Source organism: Petaurus breviceps, unplaced genomic scaffold, assembly GCF_028583685.1.
Source record: "Petaurus breviceps papuanus isolate PSGF00001 unplaced genomic scaffold, PetGlider_PUasm1.0 63, whole genome shotgun sequence".
In the NCBI taxonomy this organism is placed as follows: domain Eukaryota; kingdom Metazoa; phylum Chordata; class Mammalia; order Diprotodontia; family Petauridae; genus Petaurus; species Petaurus breviceps.
In genome coordinates, this window is record NW_027186418.1 from 1804940 (window position 1) to 1830674 (window position 25735).

Consider the following 25735-nt stretch of genomic DNA (forward strand, 5'->3'; position numbering starts at 1 on the left):
GAACTGAGAGAACAAGTGACTTTTCTAGGGTCACACAGCCGGTATGTATCAGAGCAGGTGCTTGAACTCAGGTTTTCCTGACTCTGAGGACATCTGTCTTGTCCATGCTACCACAAAGCTTCCCCCATTTTATGGAGAAGGAAACAGAATGGGGAATAGGAAAGCAACTTACCCAGAGTCCCACAAAGTTGGCATAAGACCCAGAGTTTTCTCCCTTCTACTGGGTAGCTGTAAGAGGGCAGGCCAGAAACTGGGAATGTGACCTTGAGTCTCAGAGAGACTATAAACTACCTTTGAGAAAATGTAAACAGCAAAAGAAGTTCCAACCACCCCATAGGAAAACTTGCATGTGACCCTGGGCCACCGCACTATGCCTTCCTTGTTCTGTTTCTACATAATACCTGACCTGCTCTAGGTTTGGTGCGTGGATCCATGATGTTACTTTGATTTGCTATTGCCCAGGGTGACTTGCCTTTTGTGAGTAAACTCCTTTAATTGACCCAATCAACCTAATTAACCTTAATAAAACCTATAAATAACCAAAGAGGGGCTTGTATTCTCTCTCTTAGAGAATATGCCACCCAACAACTGGCATATTTAGGGCAGGATAGTCTCCCTTCTTATATTTGGAATAGTGGAGAGGAGAATCTGGCCTCTTATAGTAACCTTCACATTTGTGAAACTCCTCGTTCCTTTTAGGGAAAATCTAAGCTATTTTGCATGGCCACTCACTGGTAGCAAACCTGTAGGTGAAGATGCATGCTGGATGCAGACAGGAGTCACTTTTGGCTACTTATCTCTATAATTCTATCTAAGTAATGCTGGTAACAGAGGCTTTCCATTCCCTCCACTTATAACTGCTTAGCACAAGGATAAAAAAAATTAATTTCAGGGAACAGTCAGGCTATAAAGTCTTAGATGGCCATCTAGGCCAAGGCAAAGGGAAATAACTTTTGCAGAGCACAAACTATTCATCAAGAAGAGGCCAAACAGCATTTCTCAATTTTTTTTTGGGGGGGGGTCACTTGACAATCCTGAGCAAGGTTAAGCTTATACATGAGAAGGTGTCTGGTGGGATATAAAGGGCTCTGGGAAGCTCCATTCTCTTCTCTAATCCAAAACAAATCTCATTTATATTGAGGTCTGAAATTCCATTATTAGAAATTTGAGTTAATCGCTATGTGAAATAATCACTGCACTGTCCCTGTGGTTCTCTTTAAAAAGAAAACAACCACCCACTCCATCCCCATCAGTTAAGAGACGGAGCACGACTGAGTTACAACTCAGTATGAGTGAATTTCTAATAAGGATATTTCCTTCATGATCAGAGAGACATGGGATAGTATAAATACCTTGGACATTTGCAGCAGGATTAGAGAGATAGGGATATGGGTAGGGTGGGGACACTAAAGACAACTTCCAGCTTCCTAATATAGTCTTGCCCTTAAGGAAGCAAGTAGCATTCAATAAGTGCCTACTCTTTGCCAAGCACTGTCCTAAGCATTTTACGAACATGGTCTCCTTTGATCCTTACAACATCCCTGGTAGGTAGGTATTATTATCCTCATCTTAAGTCAAAGAAACTGAGGCAAAGAGAGATTGAATGATCTGTCCCAGGTCACACAGCTAGTAAATATTGGACGCTGGGTTTGAACTTCTAGCTCCAGGTCCAGGGCTCTCTCCACCGCACCACCCTGCAGCCTCCCATTACAATAGGACTATTCCAGGTCTCTATATTTGTGCTTGTTTTTGATTCAGAAACTACAATTTTATAGCTGTGAGGAATTCCTCATGTGGAAACTTCTCTACATATCAGCAACTCTTCTGTAATGTCTAGCCTTAGAAGGAGGGTAAGTGATTTGTCAGTGGTCACATAGCTATCATGTGATGGAAATAGGACTGGAAATCATGACTGCCCAACTCTAAGGCTGGCCGTCTTTCTACTATACTACATACTCTTTCTCTATCCCTTTTCTACCAATGAAAAAAGTCTCATCTTTAAGACACCAAGATCAAATAGTGGTCTGGTGCTTTGTTGGTCCCCGTGTGTACTGTATTTTATAAAAGATGGAGCTCACAGGCAATGAGGAAGTGCCTCTCCCCTTCCCCTATTTTGGTGCCAGCCCTTCCCAACCCATAGATAATAAAGAACCATTATTATGAACATAGCAGGTTGACCTCTTGCCTTGTTGTGTCAGCCAGCAAATACTATGTAATGCAAAGCTCATCTATCCATTTATTTATTAATTATGAATTAGAGCAAAGTGAGAAAGCTGGTAACTTGAATGTTCATTTTCTTGTGAGTTTATCCAGGTCAAAGCCATATTTAGAATAATTCTTCCTTTTAAAAACTGTGTTGGTTTCTTTCTGTTTGGGAATTATCTAGACTCCAGCTGCACCCAAAGATTGGAGGGTGATAATATAATTCAGCACTGTCATTACTAAAAATGTATCACACAGCTAGTTTTCCCAGAGGAAAAAATTTATTTGTACATACACATGCAGACACACATTAGCGGAATCATACAGAATCACACAGAGTCCCACCAGTCATTTAGGTTAATCTGTTCTTGCATAATCATCTATTCTAAAACCTATCTGACAAATGGTCACCCAATCTGGCACTTTCCTACCTTACCAGTTTTCTTAAACTTTAATCCCTTCAACTCACTTTATAATTTAGCTATTATACATGGCACTTCATCTCCCATTTTCATGCCTTGGCCCTAGCTGTATACCACATGCCTCACATACTCTTCCCCTCCTCACCCCTGTCTCTTAGTCACTGGCCTTCTTCAGGACTCAGATCAGATGATACCTTCTGCAGGGAGCCTCTCCCTGTCCTACAGGACTTTTTAAAGATACATCAATTCTGTATATATACAAGTATGTTGCATATAGTTATATATAGGAGCATGTTGCCTCCTAAGCTCAAGGGCTGTTTTTGCCTTTCTATATATCTTCAGCACTAAGGACAGCGCCCAAAACATAGGAAACAGTAAACGCTTGGTAACTGACTCCCTGGTCATCTCCATGGACTATCTTCTTCAGTCAGATTATCATCTCTACCTCCTTTCCACAAGAAACCTGGTGTCTGCTTCTGGTTCCCCTGAAAGATGGACCTATGGATGTGATAGGTGAGTTTTTGCCTTATTTTGTTGGGGTTCAGGCCTCCACTGCACTTCTTGGTCATCTCCATGTCATGTTGTTGTGGTCATAACGTATCCTTCCTTTCCAGGTTCTTTTTTTATGTGCTGTTTTCTCTAATTAAAATATAAGTTCCTGTGAGATCAGGAACTATCTTGTTTATCTGTATTTGTATCCCAAGTACTCAGCACAATGCTTGGCATATAGTAAGCACTAAAAAATGCTTTATCTATGTGACAGAAAATGGGGAGGGTGAAAGGAGGGAAGAGTCAGGGATGACTATGAGGATAGAGGTCTGTATGACTAGAAAGATGTGGTACTGCCCATAGAAACAGGGAAATTGGAGGATGAAGGGAGGAGATAATGAATTCTTTTTTGAACATATTATACTTGAGATGGCAACAGAATATTTGGGTAGTGATGTGTAGCAGGTAATTCAGTAGAAAGATTATGTTAGGGTATGCACATTTGGGAGTCATCTGCATATACTTGAACTCATGTTCAACTTAACACAAAAAATTACCAAGGGAGGGAAGGAGAAGGAAGGGGAAAGGGGAAAGGAAAGGTAGAAGGAAGGGAAGGGGAAAAAGGAGGAAGAAAAGGAAGATAGAAGTAGTATCAAAGCCAGTCAGAATCCAGGGAATGCAGGCAACCCATAGCTGTTTCTCAGCTTGCCAATAGCCAAGGACAGAGGTAGGTAGCCAGCTCTGGCAATTTGTAAAGTCGAGGTGCATGATTCTGACTGCTGAAGGATCAAAGCCATAGGGAGAAGAAGTTGGATAGTAGAGAAATACTTGGGGGGAATGGGCCCACTGGATTCAGCAGACATGTGGCCCAGCAAAGTACTAGCAAATCATACTCATCCAACAAATATTTGCTTTATTGGTAAATGAATGAGTATGTGGCAAGGGACTGTCCTTCTTCCTTTGAGCCATAGGCACATGTCTAGTGGGAACTACTGAATATAGCCCCTGCTTTTCTTCTTTGAAGAAGCTGCCAGGGGTAATTTGCATAACTTGATCCAGCAGTCCTAGAAAAAAATGGGAGAAAGACAAATAGAAAATTGGCAATGACCTTTTAAGTGCATAAACTTCCAAAGGGACAGGACCACATCTCACTTTTCTTATTCCCTCTCCTCCTTTAAATTCTCACAATTGTAACCTCATTGATTTATTTATTAAAAACTCATAAGCCAACATGGAACAGAAACTTATTTGAGCAGCCCAGAAAAGGGACATTCCCACAATGACCTGAAAATATCCTTTGTGTAGATAATGGAGTCCTTGGACTAAGGAGTCAAACAGGAAAAGGTTTAAATAGGCTTGGTTGTTCAGAATGGGAATGAGCTGCAACATATTAGCTAAGTCTCCAGTATATTCCCTCCATCGTCTGAGTGCTTGAGAGCTGCCATCATTAGAGGACATCTTACCTGTGGGGAGATGTGGGAGAGTGGGGAGCAGTAAGGCAGAGCTAAGGACACTGATAGCCCTGAGAAGTGTAATACCATGAGAGAACAGTTGCTTGCAAAAGAGCACAAACAACTGACATAGAGGAGTAAACCCTAGCCTTTTCCCTTGCTGGGACTTAAATTACAGAGACTCTATAGGTATTTGGGTGAGTGGGAAAGTAGCTCAGGTGGGGTGTAGAGGTACATCTCTTGGTCTCTGAGATGAGTCTATTCATTGACTTTCACTGTATAAATAAAACTATTCCATATTTTGAAGCCTTGTGAACCTGAATGCTTATAAGGGAAGCTCATGGCTATCCTTGGGGGTGTACCAGATACTGAAGTTTCCATTGTAGCTGTACCATTCATATTATGAGGGAATCTCTTCTAAAACAGTTACCAATAAATGAATGTTTGAATTATTATCAAAAAAGAGGCACTTAACACATACTTGTTACAATGATTCACATGACTATAGAACTTTGGGATTTTCAGGATTCTTGAATGAGTAATTGAATAAAGGAAAGAATGGTATGTAGCCTGTTTTGATTTTGCCTGGCTCATCTTCCTCCCTCCACCTTCTTTTTCCTGGAGTGTTTGGGGACTGAAAGAAGGAAGCTTTGCAGCTGTTAGACTATGAAACAAGCTCATCTCAGCAGATCTAGCCATGTTCATTCACAAGGCGCCTCCAGTTTTGACAGTTCATGGTTCTCAGCTTTTAGGTGTTAGACAGCTTTTAGGTGTTAGACTAATAATAATCATCCCTCACATTCATATAATAATCCCTCATTAGCTTACAGTTTACAAAGTACTTTCTCATTCATTATCTACTTTGATCCTCAACAGCTGTTTGAGGGAGGAAAGGAGGGATCATTATGTCCATTTTACAAAGAAGAAAACTGAGTTTACACACTAAGTTGGTCACAGAGCCAGGATTACTAAAATGGAACCACAAATCATCAGTCTCTTCAAGAAAACCAAACCAAACCAAATGAATTGTGTCTCCTATTTCTAATTCTCCTGGGATTCTGGACTTCCAGCTCTGAGATCTCCCTTGCTGCAGGCATCTTCTGTTTCATTCTATTATCTGTTCATTTTTCCTAACTTGGGGCAATGGCATTCCAAGTGGGTTCCTTCCTTCAAGTTAGTGTTCCCTTAAGTATCTGAATCTTGCTGGCCTATGGACCTCCCATTAAAACAAAACAAAGCCTCACCCACTGTGAGAAAACAGCATCCTATTAATTTAGAGATGATCTAATAGGAAGTGACTACAGCATGAAAAATACCACCATGCTACAGGCAGGACACTTGGGTCCTAGTCTTGGCTGCTATTAAATCTTTGTGTTACCTTGGGCAAGTTACTTCCCTTCTTTTTCCATCAGCTTCTTTATCTGTAAGATGAGAGCACTGCACTACATAATTTCCAAGGTCCATCTTAGTGTACAGTGGGCAGGCAAGCAGCCTAGCTGAAACTCCAAAGAATCCTGACAAAAAGACAGGAGGTGACATGTTTCAGAACACCAAAACACCTAATACCATTTCAACCCACACTGCCCCTTGAACTCTGATGGAGACAGCTGAAGACCCAGAGTCCCCAAAAAAATGAATGGTTTTCCCTAGATCTCCTCTCTTGTCTCTGGTCTGGCCCCTGTAGCCAGGGCTACAGGAGAACAAACCCAGGGAGAAGGGAGCCCACCATCCCAGACACCACCAGCAACTGCTTACTAACTACTACCAATAAGCTGGCATGCCAGCCTAGCTGAAGAAACAAGAAAAAGTCAGGAGGTGGCACAGCTCAGATGACTCAAAGCAGCAGCAGCACCTTCTCTTGGACCTTGGTGGAGGCAGTTGAGGATGTAGGGCCTCAAAGCCTTAGGAATGGCAGTACCTCCAAGACCATTGGTCCTGCTTCTAGCCCTACCCCCACAGCCTTCAGCCCTTACTGAAAAATGAGCACATGACCCATTCTGGAGGTTAACTTCCACGGCTCCTGTGTTTACCTACCTGTTGGTGGTAATGGGTCAGTCACTCCATCAACAAACATTTATTAAGTGGCCTGGCCCTGTACTAAGTACTGAAAGAAAGGCAAATGACAGTCCCTTCTCTGAAGGAGCTCAAAGCCTAACGGAGGAGACAACATACAAACAATTATATGCGAACAAGATATAGACAGGATAAATTAGAGATAATTTTAGAGGGAAGGCACTAGCCTCAGGGGGATCAGGAAAGGCTTCTTGCAGAAAGTGAAATTAAAGCTGAGCTGCACACAGCTTGGGCTTCTGATGCAACTTGCCTTTTCTGCTTCCAGTTTGGGGGCAAGGAAGGGAAAGCACCTTCCCCTATTTCTTGCTACAAGCTACAAAGAGCAAGTCTTCAAGAGCTGTTGGTCCCAGAGTACTTCCATTGTGCTTTTACAGGTCACAAGGAGAGCAGCTGCCCCTGAGTAAACCAATCAGAAGTTCCCGGTGTCCCATCACCTTGACTGGGGACCCTCCTGATTTATCTTCTCTAATATTCTTCCTCCAGTCAAGTACTTGCTCCTTTTAACAAGTCAGATGAGAATGCTTTGGAGGGCATTAATCCATATCCCCAATTCTGGAAAATTCTCCTGGTGACTTGGGAAGGATGGAGCCAGGGTTATAGCCTCTGCTCGCTCAGAAGCCCCAACTACTGAAGATCAGGAAAAGGAAGTTCTCATCACCGAAGTCACTGGCACTAGTCAACATAAGAAATAGAGTTTTATCGGTGGAAGTAATGTGAAAGAAGATGCATGACCACCTGCTTCCAGGAGTAAATACAAAAATGTTCTGTTTGGCATTCCAAGCCATTCCTTCCTTTCTAGGTTTCTTATACCTAATTCCAAATGCATACTCTCTGATCTAGTGACACTAGTCTCCTAGCTGTTCCACAAACAAGAGACTATCTCTCTGTTCTGGATGTTCTCTATGGATGTCCTCCATACCTGGAATATTCTCTCTCCTCCTTTGACTACTGACTTCCTTAGCTTCCTTTAAGTCCCAACTAAGATCTCACCTTCTGTAGGAAGTCTTCCCCAACCCCTCTTAATTCCAGTGCCTTCCCTCTGTTAATGATTTCCTCCTTATCCTGTTTATAGCTTGCTTTGGATATATTTCTTTCCATGTTGTCTCTCCTGTTAGATTGTAAGCTCCTTGAGACCAAGCAATTATCTTTTGCCTGTTTTTGTACTGGTGCTTAGCAGAGTGCCTAGCATGTAGCAGGTGCTTAATTAATGCTGATTGATTACTTTGCCACTGAGTCATTCCATCTGACTTCCTGCTGATCCCTTCTACATGTGCTGACTTCCCCATTAGAATGTGGGTTTCAGGGCAGCTAGGTGGCACAATAAATAGAGTCCTGGATTCAGGAGGACCTGAATTCAAATCCTGCCTCAGACACTTAACACAAAAACTAGCTGTGTGACTCTGGGCAAGTCACTTAACCCCAATTGCCCTGCCTTCCTTCCCTCTCCCCCCAAAAAAAGCAAAAAAAAAAGAATGTAGGTTTCTAAAAACATCTTAATTTTCTAGTTTGTATCCCTGGTTATTAGTACAGAGTCTTGACATAGTAAGTGCCTAATAAATGCTTTTTTATTCTCAGTCAAATGTTCTACAGTTTGCTCATCTATTAAATGAGAAGGGGGTGGGGATTGGGCTAAATAATATCTGTTTCCTCCAGTTCTAAATCTTAAGATACTTTGCAAATTCTCTACTATTCAAGTAAAGTTCAAACCTCAAAAGTTCACATGCTAATTTATCAGCATTTGAAGCCTTCTGCAAGCTAGTTGTGCCATTCTTTGCTACTTTTATCTCATACCAGAGGGTAGGCACCAAGGGAGAGACAGGAGGCATGTGCCAGGGAAGTCAAACCACCACCACAACCACTGCCACCAATATTTCTTCTCAGACCTTGATGAAGACAGCCCAGGACCCTGACCCCAAGAGCCTTAGAAGTAAGTGACCTCAGCCAAGTTGATTGGCTTCTAGCCCAGCCATCATTGAAGGGAGGGACCGCTATGGAGAAGGGGCCTACCTTCTCCATCCCCACCAGTGACATCTATTGACCAGCCAGCACCAGATGGACACGAGAGGCCTAGAAGTGGCAGCACCCTGCAGATTGCTGGTCCTGCTTCCAGCCTGCCCCTCCTACCTGTCATCTGGGGAAGCAACTCTTACGCAGAAGGGGTCAGTCATCTTCACCAATTTCCAACCAACTGGATTTGAGCTTGTGTCATGCCCAAAATGACATTAAAGAACTATTACCATCTGCTTTGCTCCTGTACCCTAAGGACAATGAGACTTTCCCATCTGACTTGCAGCTCAAACCTTCTCTATGTGTTGTCACCCCTGGTAGAAGGTGAACCCCTTGAGAGCAGGGGCTGTCTTCCTTTTCTAATTGTACACTCAGCACTTAGTGCAGTGCTTTACCCATAGTAAAAGCTTCATAAACGCCTCATTCATTCCTTCATTAGTTCATTCACATTACTCTCTTGCACACATTCTACTCTATAGCCAAACTCTTCCCTCCAAACATATCTTGCATGTTCCTGCCCCCTGCCTTTGTTCTCCCTATGCTCTAGTCCTCCCTTCCAGCTCCCACTTTACAACAGTTTTTAGCCACAGAATTATTCAATACCTTACGGCTAGGAATACTAGCTGACCACACATACTAGACTCTTTACTGCCTGCAGAGAAATTGGAGCTAATTTTGTAAGGAGTTTCTTATTCTTCTTTTCCATTTGCTCCTTGGATAAATTATAAAAGAGTTATTTATCAACCCCATGCTTGTGGAGGGGCTGATGCTCCCCAAGGAACTCACTTTGGATGCACCAATCACTTGTTGGATAATGGAGTGATACTTATTCCCATGGAGCATGTAATGAAATCAAACCTGCTCATTCATTCCCTTTTGCTACCTCCCACAAGGTTTAGAAGAGAAGAGCCAGATCGGGCTTCTCCTTCAAGCTGATTACAATTCCACCATTAAAAATGACAGCCTGGAGACCTGGGGCTGTCTCTGATTTGCTGCATTCCTTTTGGGAATTAAATTAATGTTTATTAAGGACTATTGTGCTAGGAACTGGGTAAGATCCAGTTACAGAAGACAGTTTGTGCTCAGAGCTTACAGTGCAGCATGCTTCTCTAGACCTCAGTTTCCCCATTTGTAAAAATGAGGGTGGTTGTACTAGATGACCTCCAACATTCCTTCCAGCTCCGATATTCTACACTCTAGAATTCTAAGCTCCTATCCCTATTTGACAGACTATATTCTAAAATTCCAAGGTTTCGTTCAGCTCTGGTAACATCCAGCACTCTGGTAACTAAAGATGTAGTTTCTAAAGTAGTGGATTTCCATACTACAGAAAACGTCTGCAGAATTGGCCTGAACACTTGCTTCATGAGCTTATTTATGGCTCTGTCTCAGCTCATGGGATCCTCATGGACAAGATGGTGAGATGTAGAGTTGATGATAGAGCAGTCAGGTGGATTTATGGCTGTTTGGATAAACATCCTGATTAATGGAAGGCTTTTTAAAATGGTGCTTATGCACTGTGTTCTTGGCCTTGTTGTGTGTTCAGCATTTTAAATCACTGCCTTAGATGAAAGGGACAAGCATGTTTATTAAATTTGTGAATAACACGAAGATGGGAGAGATAAGTAGCTAACCCACTGAGTAACAAATCAAGGATCCAAAATTATTTCAAGAGCTATCTGATTTTTTTTCTGTTCACTGCCTTACATTCCATTTCCCATGACCCTCTTTGTATCTGTTTCCCCCAAGTCCATAATCAATAGGCTAGAGAACCTGGAAATTTTATAAAAGACAAAAAACAAAACCAACACTGGAGTCAGAATTACCTTTGGATTCTTTCCCATGACTTTCTCTCTCCTCAACGGAGCATTGGGCCATCAATCATTTTTCCTTCCTTCTCTCTAAACCACTTTTAAATTCACATACCCTATGCCAGAATTTGATTTTTGGTCATTCTAAGAAGGTTTTGCACTCAGCCATCACTTCGTCAATAACTCAATTAAATTAAATTAAATTTCAGGAACATTTATCTTCTGTTAAGGCTTGGCTCAGACCATTTCATCCATGGAATATTTGCTGATCCCCTCAGGTGTCAGCATCCCTTCCTTCTTAAATCACCACACAGTGTACTTCTCTGCATACCTATCGGATCCCCTAGCAGGATGTAAACTCACTGAATGCAGGGACTTCTTTTTGCCTGTCTTTGAATCCTTAGTACATCAGTTGCTCATAGTAGGTACTTGTGGAATTGGAGACCACCATGAGCATAGCCAGGTGTTTACTGTTAAGGATGTAAAGATGAGAAACAGCATAGTCTCTGCCCTCAAGATGCTTACTCTCTACTCAGGGAGGGAGATAACATATGTGACAAATAAGTATGATTCCAGGTAAAATGTGATAGGGACAAAGGAGAGATCTGGATAAAGTAAGCGCTCTGAGAAAATTCAGGTAAGGAGAGATTCGTAAAATGAGGAGAGATCGGCTGGGTACTTCTCTAAATCCTTTGATCTCATGATTTACTAGCTAGGCAACAAAGTGACACAGTGGATAGAGCACTAAGCCTGGAGTTAGGAAGACCTGAGTTCAAATTTGCCCATAGACACGTAGTAGCTGTGTGACCCTGAGTAAGTCACTTAACTTCTGTTTGCCTCAGTTTCCTCAACTGTAAAAAAGAGATAATAATAGCACCTATCTTTCAGGGTGATTTTGAGAAGTAAATGAGATAAGATTTGTAAAGTTCAGTGCCTGGCACATAGTAGGTACTTAAAAACATACTTATTTTCAGCTCTCCTTCCTTATAGCTGGAGAATGAGGAAAGACTTCATGGAGGAGGTGGCATCTGAGCTGGGTCTTGAGGGAAGAAGAGCATGTAAGTAGGTAGTGATAAGAGAACAAATGTATTCTAGGATAAGAATGCATCTTTCAATTGCTATGTCTAATGCTTTGGTTCAATCCTTTGTCTCCTGCTTTTGAAACTGCTGCCCACCTCCTTTCCCAGGGTATCTTCTCCTGCTCTGGTTTCCATTTTAAGCTCTGGGGATACAAAAAGAGGAGAAAGATAATCCCTGCCCTCAAGGAGCTCAATTTCATGGGAGAAGTGACAGCTAGGTGGCACAGTGGATAGAACACTGGCCCTGGAGTCAGGAGACCTGAGTTCAATGCTGGCCTCTGACACTTACTGGCTGTGTGACCCTGGGAAAGTCATTTAACCCCCAACTGCCTCAAAACACCCAAACAACCTCCCACCCCAAACAATGGAATGGAAAAGACAACACTATCTCTTTCCCTAAGAGGCAGTTTCCTTATCTGTAAGTTGAGAGAGTTGGACTAGATAACCTCTAAGGTCCCTTCCAGCTAAAGATCAATGACGCCATATTCTTATAATTTCATGCCTGAAGTAGGTTTCGCTTAGAGGAAAGGTTTTATGGCTTAGCATAAAGGATACTGGACTTTAGGTCAAGAAGCCTCAGCTAAAGACCTTGCCTCTGACACTCATTAGCTATGAGGCCAAGAGACCTCCTTTTCCTTTCTAAGTCTTAATTTTGATCACCTGTAAAATGGGAATGATACTTCTTGTGCTTATCCCTGAAGGTTTGTTATGATTCCCAACGTGATAATGCACTAAAGCACTTTGTAAAACTTACAGTGTTATATAAGGGCAAAGCCACTGAGAAGGAAAGTGGCAGGACACCATGGTCTATTTGTGCTGAAATGCTAGGCATACAGCAAAGAAGCATGCTAAAAACCTGAAAATTTCCTGTGGCCCTGCTATGTGCAAAGTATGGTGAAGAGAAATGCAGAGACTGGATACATAAGTAAGACACCATCCTTGCTCTCAGAGAGTTCATAGTCTAACGAGTGAGGAATATAGGGGCAGAGATAAGGTGGGAACACAGCATCACTGAAGGTTGGGTCAAGTGTAGACCTAGTAAGTGAGCGCTATAGGAATTGGGATGAGAGAGACATCCTCATGTAGTAAGGGACAACCTTAGGGAGAAGTGATAGTGACTGGTTTTGAAAATGGGTAGGATTTGTATAGGAGAGGATGGTAGGAGAGAGAGAGAGTTAGAGGATAGGAAAAGAGATGGCTGTTGCTCAGGACCATAGATGGAAAGTTGGGAAGAACCTTAGGTTCTACCCTCACTCCTCACTCCCATTTCACAGAAGGGAAAACTGAGACCTAGAGGAACGAATTTACTCAACCAAGATCACACAGGTAGTAAGGGAAGAGCTGAGACTTGAAAGTAGGTGCTCTGATTCCAAATCCATCATTCTTGCTGCTACATCCTCATACTGCTTCAATTTGGTGGCACCCACTGGGGGCTACATTTGGTCAAAGCTTATGCCTACTTTTGACTGAAAGTGGTATGGATTCAGAACTAGATGTACTACTCATCCCAATAAATATTAACTGCAGAAAAGGGCTCATAAGCTCATATTGCAAATCCTGTAGCCAGTGAGATGTAGGTGGAGCTAGACTGTAGAGGACCTTGAATGGCAAGCTAAGGAGTAAGATGAGGAGTCCATGCAGGTCTTAAATCATAACTGTTTTAGGAAGATTAATGTCTCCATGTGAAGGTGGACAGAGGGGAAGAAGCTGGAGGCAAATGGATCATCAGTAGGCTGGTCCTACTGATAAGGGGAGAAGGAATGAAGGCCTTCTGGGTGGGTGGTCCTGGGGATACAGAGGAAAGGAAGAGATGGATGTGTTAGTTGACTGAACAGAAGGATTGAAAACAATCTCATTTCCCCAAACAACTGTATAGGCACTAACTTCCTTTTTCATAGGACTTGTACCTAGTCTGCTTGATCTGAGGATGGAGGGGAAAGAATTCTCCATCTTTCACTAAGTTAGCCATCACATTCAGATCTGTCCTCATCCTCTCTGCTCTGACTCCCAGGCACAAGGTGTTTCTTATCTGTTTCCAATTAGAGGAACTCACTGGCTTAGCTAACCTTGCCTCGAGCTGGGTTGGCAGCATGGTGCCAGCCTGAGCTGACTGGGCCTTTCCTGGAGCTCCCTCTCCATGGGCAGCTTCTTGGGTCATTAACTAGGCTGTTCTGTAAAGCAAGCTTGCACTGACCTCCTACCCTGCTCTCCCATATCCAGTGACTTGGGGGAAACAGAGACAATAGCTTCTGATCTTTTACCTGGGCCAATGGGATGAAGTCTGGCATTGAAGAAGCCTGATTTCAATATCAAGGGCAGACTCTTAAACGAGTTACTTGTGTTCATCATTCCTGTATATTCATTCATTCATTCATCACTTAGGATCGTAAAATCTCTGAGTCGGAAGAGACCTCAGAGATTATAGGATTATATATAGATTTAGAGCTGGAAGGGACCTTACAGCTAGCTCATCTAATGCAACTCCCTCATTTTACAGATGAGGGAACCAAGTCCTAAAAATTGGGCCTGTGACTTACCCAAGGTCACACAGATAGGAAATGTCAAAGTTGGGATCTGAGTCACGTTCTGAATTCAAGCCCAGTGCTGCAGCTCACTTCCTATTTGGAGCCCTTTGATGGGACACATCCTGGGACTGATTCCACTCCCATTAGGAATAAAAAAAAACAGGCAGTTTCTGCCTTCATTGTAAAATGAGGGAGGTGGGCTAGATGTCTTCCAAGGTCCCTTCCAGGCCTGGATCTATGATCTCATGATCTTATAATTTAATGTCCGAAGTAGATTTTGCTTAGAGAATAGTATGGCAGAGCAGAGAGAATGCTGGATTTTAAGTCAGGAAGACTTGGGTAAAAATCCTACCTCTGACACTTTACAGCTATGTAGCCATGGGAAAACCACTTAGCCTTTCTAAGTCTTAATTTTATTGCCTATAAAATGGGAATAGTAGCTCTGGTACTTACCTTTAAGGCTTGTTATGAAGCTCAAGTATGATAATGTATGTAAAATGCATTCTGAAATGTAAAGTACTATATAAGCAACAGTTATTTTTATTTCAAGGTTTCATTTGCTATCTGAGCTGCTTGCTTAGTTTCTTGGCCCATCGCTTTGCCTTGACCCCCCAACATTTGGGTATTATTCATTCCTGCTCCTAGATTACTGATGGCTTTGCTCAGGTCTGCTTGTTCAGAATCCTCAATTTTCCTGGTCCCTGATTCCTGCCTTCCTATGGGGTTGCTCCTCTGCCTACAATCCTGATTTGACTAGCAGGCTACTTTCTAGCTACATCAGGTACCACAAAGAAGGGAAAAGGGACTGCACCACATCAATGTCATTCTCGAAGGCTTCTGACATTCTGTAATGGAAAGAATGTGGGATTTATAGTTGGAATTTATCAGCTTGTATCCTGGGTTAAAGCACAGGGGAGTGACTTCCCTTTCTTGAACCTGTTTTCTAAGCAGTAAAATAGAGATAATCACACCTACCTCACAGGGATCTGTAAGGAAATCACTTTGTAAACTTAAAATTAAATAAAAATGTGTTCCCATAGTCAATTAGTCATATCAAAAGTAACCAATATTTTCCTAAAAATGGAGAGAGGAAATAGCTCAAAAACATTTTATGGGCAGTTCCTAAAGCTGCCATGCAGTCAACTATGCAGTGTCATTGGGTGGGGCTCAAGAAGGAACCAGACCCCAAGTAGTAGGTGAAACATTCTCCTTTGGGTCCCAAAGGGAGAAGAGCTGTCAATGGTTTTCAGGCATTCTTCCATCTCTGAGACATAGGAACTCAATAGGAGGAAGCCACCAAAGGGTGCTGAGATAGACAATGGTATAAATTACAGGCAAAGGGAATTAAAAATGAATGGCCTATGCAGGGGATAGGGAGGAGACTGACCTTGCACAGAGTGGAGGGTAAAACTTGGAGAGTTCACCTGCCAAGATTTGAGAACTCTTCTCTTCAGAGTTTCTTAGCTTTATACATTGAAGGCTGTGATGAGTTATGTGGAGCAAACCTCTCATTTTACAGAAGAGGAAATCGAGGCTAGGGAGATTATACTATTGACCTGTCTGAGGTCATAGGACTGAGATCACTGAGCCAGGACTCTTGTGCCTTTTGTCCCACCATGCTTCCTCTCCAGGTTCCTTAGCTCCCAAGGGTGGTAAAACCCCATCTATCCTTGCAGCTTCCTCAGTAGCCCTCTCTCTGGCCTCTGTCTTACCTTATAAATGTCTGAGTCAACTGTTATCAGCACTGCTAGCTCCCAGACCCAGTCTCCATCTTCCTTCAAACATTTCACACTCCTCCTGCTGACTGCTAAAGAGTCTCAGGTGAAAAAAGGACTCCACAAAACCTTCAGTGTTGTTTTGCCTAGCAATCATCCCTTAGGATCATGCAGGCATAGGAAGACTTCTAGGAACTGAGGCAGAGTGAAGGAAAACAGAACAAGGAAAATAACATACACAAGGACGACTACAATGCAAATGGAAAGAACAACAGGCCAATGATTGAAATCGAATGCTGTGAAATGACAGTGATCAAATGTGGCCCCAGAGAAGAGCTATATATAAGAAGACACCTATCTCTTTTCTTTAGAGTGGGGCGGGATTGTGGGTACAGAACATCAGACTTTGATATGTTGGTTAGTTTTGTATAAGGGATAGACCTCTAGAGAGGGGGCAGAGAAACATATGCTGGGAAATACATATGATAGAAGAGCAAAAGATACCTGTGTTTCTGAACAATCATCCCTGACAAAAACAGCATTTAATTTCTGACTTAAAACTCACTGCAGCCATTCCTTTATGCATTCATTCAACAGACTACTACTTCTCTGTATGATGCTGTCAATATGACTTCACTTTTCTTGACCTTTGTTTCCTAGTTTGTAAAATGAGGAGGATGTGTTCTCTAAGTACTTCCCTTCTCTGAAATTTTGTATCCTGTGACCCCTTCAAGCTCTAGATTTCTTAATTCCATATTCAAATGTCCTGTCGAGCACTAACATTCTAAGCTCTATGATTCAAAGGCCCTGTGCAGCTCTACTGCTTTGTCTTCTATGTCTGAAGGGCCTTATGCAGTCCTAATATTCTATGTTTGATATATTTTTTCTTTTAAATAGTATTTTATTTTTCCAATTACACATAAAGACAATTTTTAGCATTCATTTTTTTAAATAAAATTTTAGTTCCAAATATTTTCCTTCTCTCCTCCCTAAGATGGTAAGCAATTTGATATAGATTATATGCATACAATCATGTAAACACATTCTATAATTTAAAGTGTCCTTGCATCTCTGACATTCTCTGTTCTATGAATCTAAGTCCCCTTGCAGCTCTGACATTCTATATTCTATGACTCTAAAGTTACTTCCAGCTCTAACATTCTATGGTTTTGTGCCATGGAGTAGAGGGAGGGGTTGTCAGTAAAGGCTCTTAAAGATCAGTTTAAGAAATCTTCATTGGAGATCAAAAGCACAGAGAGTTGCCATGAATGGCCTCCTGTTCCTACATTAACTTTGAATGATATAGCCACAAGGATAGCACTTGAAGCAATTTCTGGACTTCTAAATACCAAGTTTGATTTAGTCTACATACACATGACCTTACAAAAAGAGGAGACTATTTCCCACCCTAGGCTTCCCATACAGAGTCTTTCTTGGCCAGGCTTACAAAGGGACTCGGCAGAAGAGATCTATCTAATAAGGTATAAGAGGGTAGTGCTGTCTAGTCATGTCATGTAGAAGGGTGCACAATGGCAACACCTCTGAGGTAGGAGGGGCCAACTTAATGCTCATCCTTACCCAGCCATCTAAAGACCACAAACTTAAGACAATCCACGTAGGGCCTGGTTGAGAACTTACCATTCGGTATAACTTGTCTTCCAGCTCCTGGTTAATCCTCTGTAAGGCTAAGTAGTTGTTTTGTATTCTGAAAGAAAAGATAATATTATGTCATTGGGATCACTGACCCTTCACCAGGGTCCTGAGGATAGGGGAGGAAGCAAGTTACAGATCACTGCTAAAGTTTCAGACTTCAAAGTCACACACACACAGCTTACGCCTTCATGATGTTCTCTTCCAGGAAGGCTTTCGAGATTATGCCCATCTCACCCTGTTTACCCTTTTACCCCAAAGGATCTCGATCACTCATTCAACAGATTCTCCATTTGGTCAAAGACAAGATGCTTAGCCTGGTGCAAGGCTCCAAGAGAGGAAAGGGGAATTCCAGGATTATAAAACAGCATTTGTGCCATCCATCTGTGCTAGGTGTATGTGCACCTCGGGAACACAGCTGAACCTTTTCCATTGGGAATTCATGTACCTGTTATGTACAACATGGTTTAATGGAAAGAGAGATAGATGAACCTGGAGTTGGGAGACATGGGTTAGAAACTGGGCTCCCACCCTAGCTAGTTATGTGATATGGGGCAAAACAAGTCACATTATCCTCTGAAGTTTTCTTGAATTTCTGGTAAATAGGGAAAATTGTGCTTGTACCACCCACCTCACATGGTTATCACCAGGCATATACTTTATAAACTCAGGCCCAGTGGATAGAGCTTTGGACTTCGAGTCAAGAAGATACGAGTTCAGATCTGGCCTTAGACGCTTGCTAGCTGTGTGAGCCTGGCAAATAATTTAAATTCAGTCTACCTCAGTCTCTTCCACTATAATATGAGAGTAACAGTAGCACCTGCCTCACAGGGTTGTTGTGGGAGCCAATAAGCTAATATATGTAAAGTGCTTAGCACAGTTTTGGGCACATAGTAGGTACTTTAATAAATGTTGCTTTCCTTCTCCTTAAAAGTGACATAGATGGGGCGGCTGGGCCATGCAGTGAATAGAGCACCAGCCCTGGAGTCAAGAGGACCTGAGTTCAAATCCAGCCTCAGACACTTAACTTATTTAACACACTTACTAGCTGTGTGACCTTGGGCAAGTCACTTAACCCCAGTTGCCCTGCCCTCCCCCCTCCAAAAAGAAAAAAATAAGTGATTTAGATGTGGGAACTATAATTACTGTTTCTGTTCTTATTATGCTTTTATTCCTGCCCAGATAGAATCACAGAATCTCGGTGGTGGAAGGGATTTCAGAGACCATCTAACCCAACTGCCTTCCCAAATAATCAGTCCATCAATACACACTTACTACATGCAGAATACCATGCTAGGTGCGGGGGCTGGGGAAAGAGGTTTAGATAAAAACCGAGATACCCGATTTCATGAGCTCACAGCATAGTTGTTCCTAGCCAATAGGGCCCCAGGCATTTTCTCTGGCTATCTCCCATGCCTGGAATGTTCTCCCTCTTCATCTCTATCTTCTGGACCCCTTTAAGCTACAGCTAAAATCCCATTTTTTATAGGAAGCCTTTCCAGACCCCTCTTAATTCTCGTATCTCTCCTCTCTTAATTTTTTTCCTGCGGATCATGTATACAACTTATTTGTACATATTTGTTTACTTGTTGCCTCTCCCATTAGATCGTGAACTCCTTGGGGGGCAGGGCCTGGTTTTTGCCTCTTTTTGTGTCACTATCACTTAGCACAATGCTTGGCACAGAGAAGGCACTTAAATGCTTATTAACTTCTGACTCCCTTCTATAGCAGCCCTGGCAGATGACAATTCACCTTTGTGGTCTGGATTTTTAGGACAGGACTCTAATCCAAAGATCTTCTCTCCAAAGTCAGCAACAATCTGCTGCATCTAACAGCCTTGTCCCAATTCTCATACACCACAATTCAGCTACTTCTCTTCCTGGATACCCTTTCCTGCCTTGGTTTTCATCACTTTGTTCTCTCCTGGTTCTCTTCTTATCTGAATGTTCCTCCTCAGTATTTTTGCTGATCCTTATTCTTCTCCCTGAGCATGGGTCTCCCCAAAGACTGTTTTATACCTTTTCTTCACTTTCCATACTCTTTCCCTGGATGATCTCCTGTTCGCAAGGGTTCAGGCATCATCGCATCATCTCTATGCTAATGTCTACCAAAGCTATATATTGAACCCAAATTTCTCTCCTGAACATCCCTTTCTTGATATTTGCAAACCTCCTGCTGGTCATCTCCAGCATGTCCAAAACTAGTCATCTTTCCCCTCACACATGCCTGTCTTTCAAGCACCCCCATTTCTGCTGAAGGCATCCCTGTCACAATCTTGAAATTAACCATAATGCTCCCCTTTCTCTTACTCCTCGATCCAATCAGCTGCCAAGCTGTCCACCCCACATGCGCCTCTTACACATACTCCCTTCTTTCCACTTACATAGCCATTATTCTAATTCAGAACCCTATAACCTTTCAACTGGACCACTGTAATTGCCGCTTAGGTGGCTTCCTTGATCCCAGTCTCTTCATATAATACTTGTCTGTTAGTCCACTGCTGACAAATTTAAGATAAAATGCAAATTCCTCAATCTGGCATTTAAAGCCCCTTCCAATCTGATTCCACCTCACTATTTCCAACATAGTCTACACTCCAGGGAAGATGGATTTCTTGCCATACTCCAAACTTGATAGTCTATAGCATGTCTCCATGACATGAGTTCACACAGGCTACCCCTCTCCCCTAGTCTCGAATTTACTCTCTCATACAAATTTCTCAGCTCAGGGGCCATTTCCTATATAAAGCCTCTCCCAGCAACCCCAGTTCTCAGTGCTGTCTCCCTCCTCTTACCTTGAACCTATTTATTTGTGTACATGTTGTATCCTCTACCCAAGCCCCAGTAAGATGTAAGCTCCCTGAGAACAGAAACTATTTTGGTGTGTTTTGTTTTGTAGACTCAGTGCTCAGGCTTATTGAATTGAACTGCATTTTTCTGAATTCTTCCAGAAATGGTAGGCTCATTACCTACAGTGGCAGCTCATTCACTCTTGGACAGCTCTGGTAGGAAGTCCTTTCCTTTAATCAACTATAACTGATATCTTTGTAACACCTCCCCAGTGGTCCTGGTCCTGCCTTCTGCCTACCAATGCAGTTAACTCCTCTACAGACAAACAGTTGAAAGTTAGGAAGATGGGAAGAAATCTCTGAGTATCCCTGATCGCTGTTACAAAGCCAAATATGAAAGCACATGAACTTCACTCACACAAGCTCCTTGGTTGCACTCGGAGCCTATTGATTCCTTTTGACACATATTTCTAACGAGCTTGGTTACCTAGTTTCCTCAACTCATGGAAATTTAGAAGTAGCAAGGTATGAGGAGGAAAGGGACTGCTAGAAGTAGTTACAGTGAGGGTAGCTGATCACTTCTCAGATGTGATAAAACACTAGCTCCTTCCCTAAGGCTTTCTTTGGACTCAGCACTAAAGAAGGTTAAATTACAAATGCCCGATTTAAGAAGGCAGGGAAACGTGCGCTATATTTTACAGGTGTCGTCATCGACATCACTAACATTTTAGAATTTTGCACCTAAAGGTTTAAATCAGGTATTCTTAACCTAAGGTCCACAAACTTGTTTTTAAAAATATGCCGATAATTGTTTCTATATAATTGCCTTCCTTTGTAAACTGTTTCTATATAATTGCCTTCCTTTGTAACCCTGTGTGTTTTATTTTATGCTTTTAAAAACATTATTCTGAGAAGGTATCCTTAGGCTTCACCAGACTGCCAGAACTGTCCATGACACAAAAAAGGTTTAATCCCCTTATTTAAATTCTCCATTATTGGAAATGCCATTCCTTGGGGGTTCTTGATTATATGTGTTGGTGGAGGGGACAGGGGTTCACTGTATTGTACTCTTCACACAGGATGCATTAAATCAATTTTGCCAATTTGCTTAGTGCCCGATAATGTTTTTTCTTTCTTTCCTCAGTGACACAAGTGAAAAACACTTTTTGAAAAGCATCGTCTCAGAAGTCTGTTTTTGCTTCTTGGTGGACTTCAGAACACTGGACTATTTTGCCTCATTGATGAAAACATCTGTCTCTCTCCAAGTAGCATGTGTGCAAAACTATAGTTCCTGGGAACCGGTTACCAATGATAACAATGCACACCTCTAAAGGAAATTTGAAGGGCAAATGCTTTCCTCACCCATTGCCCTGGGAGCTAAGGGGCAACTGTTTCATGAGTCCCCTTCTGTGGGGATGCCCTTCACCAGTTCAAGTCATGACTCCTTTCTGAGAGTTGAGGTGGCCAAAAATTCATCATTTGGTCAAATGGGTGAGGAGTGTCTATGGACTCAGTGTGGCTGGTCCTGGGATGAGGCAACAGTGAGTCAGTATGCATTTGGTAGTCATCTACTCTGAGCCAGCCATTGCGTGAAGTACTGGGTATTCAAAGATAGGCAAGAGACAGTCCCTGCTCTCAAGGAGCTTGTAGCTTAATGGGGGAGATAACATGTAAACAACTGTGTTCAAACAGGACCCAGACAGGATGGCTGTTGTTTGCCCTTCATTCTCAAAGGGGGCCAGGCCTTCAGGAAGGTGATGCCATGACTTGCAAGTGAATTAGATTTAAGTGAGGCAGGGCTGTGCAAGGTCACCAGCCTCACTCTCTCCTCCAGAGCCATCTGGGTCCAGTGGCCAGATATAGATCAGGAGGACTGGAGATGGCCCTCTACAGAGAGGATAAATTGGAGAAAATCAATACAGGAAAAGCACTAGCATTAAGGGATCTAGAAAGGTTTCTTGTAGGAGGTCGAGATTATAACTGAGACTTGAAGGAAGCCAGGAAAGCCTGGAAGCAGAGATGAGGAGAAACCTTGTTCCAGGTATCAGGAACAGAGAGTAAAAACAGCAGGAGTGTGGAGATACAGTGTGAAGAACAGCAAGGAGTCAGTGTCACTGGACTGCAGAGTACTGAGAGTGAGGAGAGGAAGGAGTAAGAAAACTAGACAGGTAGAAGGAAGCCAGGTCAGGAAAGGCTTTGACTGTTACATAGAAGATCTTATATTTGATCCTAGAGGTGACATTATCCTTCATGAGGTCAACATTTAAAGCTAAACTTTGCTGGGCTATTTTTTTTTCTTTTTTTTAACGGTATTTTATTTTTCCCAATTACATGTAGAGGCAATTTTTAATAAGATTTTGAGTTCCATATTTTTCTCTTTCCCTCCCCTCTTTTCTCCCTTCCTCCCCTCCCTCCTCTCTAAGACAATAAACAATTTGATGTTGATTATATATGTGCAATCATGTAAAGCCTATTTCCATATTAGTCATGTTGTAAATGAAGAAATAGAATAAAAGGAAAAAAATACAAAAAAATAAAGACGGTGAAAATAGTATGCTTTTATCTGTATTCAGACTCTATCAGTTTTTTCTCTGGATGTGGATTTGCTGGGCTATTTGGCTTCAGATCAAAAACACTTCAGAAGTTTATAAAAATAAAACTCTGGTCAAACACAGTGGTCAATATTAGTAACATGCTACCAACATTAAAAGACACCTCCCTCTATTCTGTTAAAAAGTGATTAACATATTTTTTGGGGGGAAACAATATATTTTGTAAATGGGGGGTTGTTTGGATGTTTGTTGAACATTACCTTGAGTCAAAACAAAATGACTAACAAGTTAAAAAATAATCTATGCAACCAGAGACTAGACAGCCCACTTATGGTCCAAAACCCAATTGGATAAGCCAGAGCATAGGGGAGGTAGGGTTATTCAATGGCTTCTGCAAACAAGATCTGATAGTTTTTATAGACTTAAAGTTTAGTATTAATCATTAGCATTATGTTAGCCAAAAACCCAGCTCAACCTTAAGTTGCATTAACAGTAGTCCAGGTACTAGAATGAAGTAAGTAGTGGACCCATGATCCTCTATGTTAGTCAAAGTACCTCTGGAGTACTACCTTCAGTTCTTGGTACCCCCATTTTAGGAAAGTCAGTGACAACCCAGAAAGCATCCAAAGGGGAGCAAACTAGGAACCATGACATCATAAGAATCGATTTAAGAAGTGGGGTTATTTTAACCTCAAGAACAGAAGACTGTAGGAGTAGAGAGGGGAGGAGAGGGGAAGGGAGATGGTGGGAATCATGACTGCTATCTTTAAATATCTAAAGGGTTATTGTTCTTCTTGGTCAAACAGAGCAGGGATACAAACAAAGGGTAGCAGTTGCAGAGAAGCCAATTTTAACTTGATATAAAAAAAACCAAAACCTTCCTAACAATTAGAGCTATCCAAACATGGAATGGGCTGCTTCAGTATATAATGTCTCCCATTGCTGGAAGCCTTCAAATATAGGCTGGATGACCCCCCACAAGGGACATTGTAAAGGAGATGCAGGCTTCAGGAAGCTGTTGTGACACATGATAGAAATGCAGAAGCTCAGATGCAGAAGGAAGAGACTGTCCAGTTCAGCTTGTACCTGAACAGTCACCTGCACCCCCTTCTCCCTGTCCCAACTCCCAGTCGGTTGTGAAGAGAGATAACCACCTCCCGAGGCAGCCTGTTCCACCATCTGGGGTAGCTTTAATTCATCAGGTTTTTATCGAGCCTAAAGTTCTCTGCAGCTTCCAATTACTGCTCCTTGTTTTGCTCTCTGGGGTCAAATTGAGCAAATCTAGTTCTTCTTCCCAGTTTGAATGCTCAAAGTCAAGTTATCAGATCTCCTCCTAAGTCTTCTCAAAGCACAGCATCTCCATTTCCTTCATCTGATCCTGGTTTTCCTCATTAGCTTGACCATCCACCTTGAGGCACACTCCAGATCGCCAACCTCTTTCCTCAATGTGGTAGTCATTTCTGAACATTTTACTACAGATGGGGTCTGATCAAGGGGGAATACAATGGGTTCACCACCACCCATGTTCTAGATACCATATCTTAAAAAATACTCTTGGCTTTTTGGGGCTGCCATACTATGGTTTTAAATCCTATTGTTAATGGATATTTACTTTATATTTTTTTCATCTACCCTCCACATACTTCTTAATGTATACTAGGTTTGTGATTTCCATTTTTGCCTTAGTATGGCCATAGCCCAACATAGTACCTGGCACATAACAATGTGATGTAATGGAAAGAGCTCCAGGTTTGGATTTAGTGGACCTGGGTTCAGATCTAGGCTCAATTGCTTATTCCCTGTGTGACCTTGGGCAAATCACTTAACCTCTCTGGACTTCAGTTCTTCCTCTCTAAAATGAGTTGGTTGGACTAGATTGCTTTTAAGATGACTTGTGAGGATAAAATGGGATATTTGTAAATGTCTAGAACATAGTAGGTGTTAAATACATGCTGTTCCTTTCCCCTTCTGTCTCTAAATCTATAATTCTATAAATTCAATTCCATTAAAATCTCTGCATTAAAAAAATTAAAACTGGTGTTTTGAGTCACTTTCAGCATCCTGCACTTAGGAAATGATTTTTTGGAACCACCTCTTTGGTTCCCTCCACTTCTGGGATTCTCTGCTACATGTATTTTTTAAGTCTCCAGTCTTGTGCTATGGTCACTCAGTCAAAGTAGATGGTCAAAACCCAATATAACTGGATGTCTCTAATGTAAGCATTGGATGTCAAACAGGAGAAAGAGCAGTGAACTGAGAGTGGTGACATGGGTTTAAATCCAAGGTCCTGGGTTAGAGTAATGGCAAGCAAAGAAGTACTTAGTGCCTTGTTTCAGCTATTTAATTATTTAGCACCTTGTTTCAGTTCAAGTTTCTTTTGAGCCTTGCCCATAATTATATCAAGTCTTCATTAAGAAACAGAACTTGCCAAAGACAGGAACAGGAAGGACATAAGAGGTGGGGGGAACAGGGAGGAGCTAATGACTATATAGAAGGAGAAGCCCAAGCTGGGAAAGAGCAGAATTGAGAAGGGGAACTTTGTGGTGGCCAGGTACTTTGTTTGTCTGTTCTGTCTGTGTTGATTTTTGTTTGTAATACTTTGTACAGAAGCCCTGGGACCTTATTGAAAGCCCTGAAAGAGGATTTTCTTGTTGTCTGTTTACAGATGTCCTGGAGGAGGGTTTCAGAGGTCCTGGGACTATACTGATGGCTAGTGTTGAGTTCTCAGACCTTGTTTGTGGGTCTGTGTTGATGTCACAGGCAGATAGTGAATAGATGATGGTGCTGGCAATGTGAATGGATGTTGTTTTGGCTCTGCTAAGCTTCTGTCTTCCCAGAAACAGAAACTGCAAAGGACTTGAGGTGGATTGGACATTGTGAGCTTCAATATGAAACTGGATGAGGAACTCAACAAGGAACTGGATGAGGAGTTGAGAGCTCCCTACCTATGAATCCAGGTGACAATTGGGTG

At 42.1% G+C, this 25735-nt stretch overlaps 1 protein-coding gene across 1 annotated transcript in view; it reads right to left on the minus strand.

Annotated features, from left to right (window-relative positions):
- Positions 1-25735, minus strand: part of LOC138173646 (brain-enriched guanylate kinase-associated protein-like) — a 72938-nt gene that overhangs the window by 38262 nt on the left and 8941 nt on the right. Inside the window, exon 2 of the mRNA XM_069103697.1 lies at positions 17413-17479. Coding sequence (XP_068959798.1) covers positions 17413-17415 — 3 coding nt within the window. The 5' untranslated portion in view covers positions 17416-17479. The remainder of the gene's footprint in view (positions 1-17412; positions 17480-25735) is intronic.